Genomic DNA, 1,117 nt, shown 5'->3' with positions numbered 1-1,117 from the left:
AGAGTAACTCATTGCAGATATGACGTTTTCAAAAAACGCTCAAGATTTCGCACATACGCACGTCCCTTGTTCCGGCAGCATCACACGTGTTACAAAATGTCAAACCTGAAACGTCAGTGATACAGAAGTAACGCACCCACACTTTTCATGCATATAACAGTAGTGTGAGTGTGTTCGCGTTCTCATTGCGCAAGAGCGAGACACAACATTGAAGCATCCGTAAGCTGAAACGAGTCAACCCGTGCCACGACACTTTCTAACCTGCGAAATTTCAACCCTCGACTCGTTCTTAGTCCCGGATTATACGTCGTACAGTGTGTACGTAGAGCTTCGTATAAAGCCAAAAGTTGAGTGAATTTTTCCTCAAGCCTCCATTGAAAACACGTGTTTTGTTGTTCAAGTGTAGAAAATAACGCAAAATGCCGCTCGCCAAGGATTTCCTGCACCCGCTTCCGGCCGAGGAGAAGCGCAAGCACAAACTGAAGCGCCTGGTACCCCATCCGAACTCGTACTTCATGGATGTCAAGTGCCCCGGATGCTACAAGATTACGACCGTGTTCAGTCATGCCCAGAGTGTGGTGGTGTGCACCGGCTGTTCCACGATCCTGTGCCAGCCCACGGGCGGAAAGGCCCGGCTGACGGAAGGCTGCTCGTTCCGCAAGAAGCCCTACTAAATGCTACCTATTAAGTTGGATACTAATTTGGCTTCCTGCATTTAATAAACGCTGCAGTAATCATTTCAATTAGCTGTTTTAATCAGTCGAAAGAATATTCTTCAGGTTCTCGATGTTCAAAAGGTTACTTTTTTGATTGGAACGTTCCTATCGAGATACTGTTGATCGCTTCTATTAGTTAAAGTGGAAAATGATGCTATCTGTAACATTTAGGAACAAGTTGGTAAGTAGTGTTTCGAATACGTCTGTTCGTTGTTTTGTTCTACATTACAATGAATTGTATTATGACTTGGATATTTAGCGAATTTATAGTATATCTAAACCAAAGATCAATCAATACCAGCTGGGAATCTGAGTTGTCTGGGACAGAAGGAGTACATAAGTTGTTGAGGTTATGTACAATTTCATAATCTTCCAGTGTTCATGTTGTGGTGGTTCACAAC

The 1,117-nt window shown here is 43.6% G+C and overlaps 1 protein-coding gene across 1 annotated transcript; it reads left to right on the top strand.

Annotated features, from left to right (window-relative positions):
• Positions 1-285: 285 nt before the first annotated feature.
• On the top strand, positions 286-743 carry LOC131692541 (small ribosomal subunit protein eS27). The gene has a single exon (XM_058979652.1). The coding sequence runs from the start codon at positions 420-422 to the stop codon at positions 672-674; it is 255 nt and encodes an 84-aa protein (XP_058835635.1). The 5' UTR covers positions 286-419; the 3' UTR covers positions 675-743.
• Positions 744-1,117: the final 374 nt, after the last annotated feature.

This window comes from Topomyia yanbarensis, chromosome 3 (genome assembly GCF_030247195.1).
Source record: "Topomyia yanbarensis strain Yona2022 chromosome 3, ASM3024719v1, whole genome shotgun sequence".
NCBI lineage: Eukaryota > Metazoa > Arthropoda > Insecta > Diptera > Culicidae > Topomyia > Topomyia yanbarensis.
Note: the sequence above shows the minus strand (reverse complement) of the source record. Positions and strands in the feature narration are given on the sequence as shown.

What these genes read in the sequence shown, in the direction of transcription:
- LOC131692541 (XM_058979652.1), top strand. Translation starts at nt 420, where the DNA reads ATGCCGCTCGCCAAGGATTTCCTGCACCCGCTTCCGGCCGAGGAGAAG.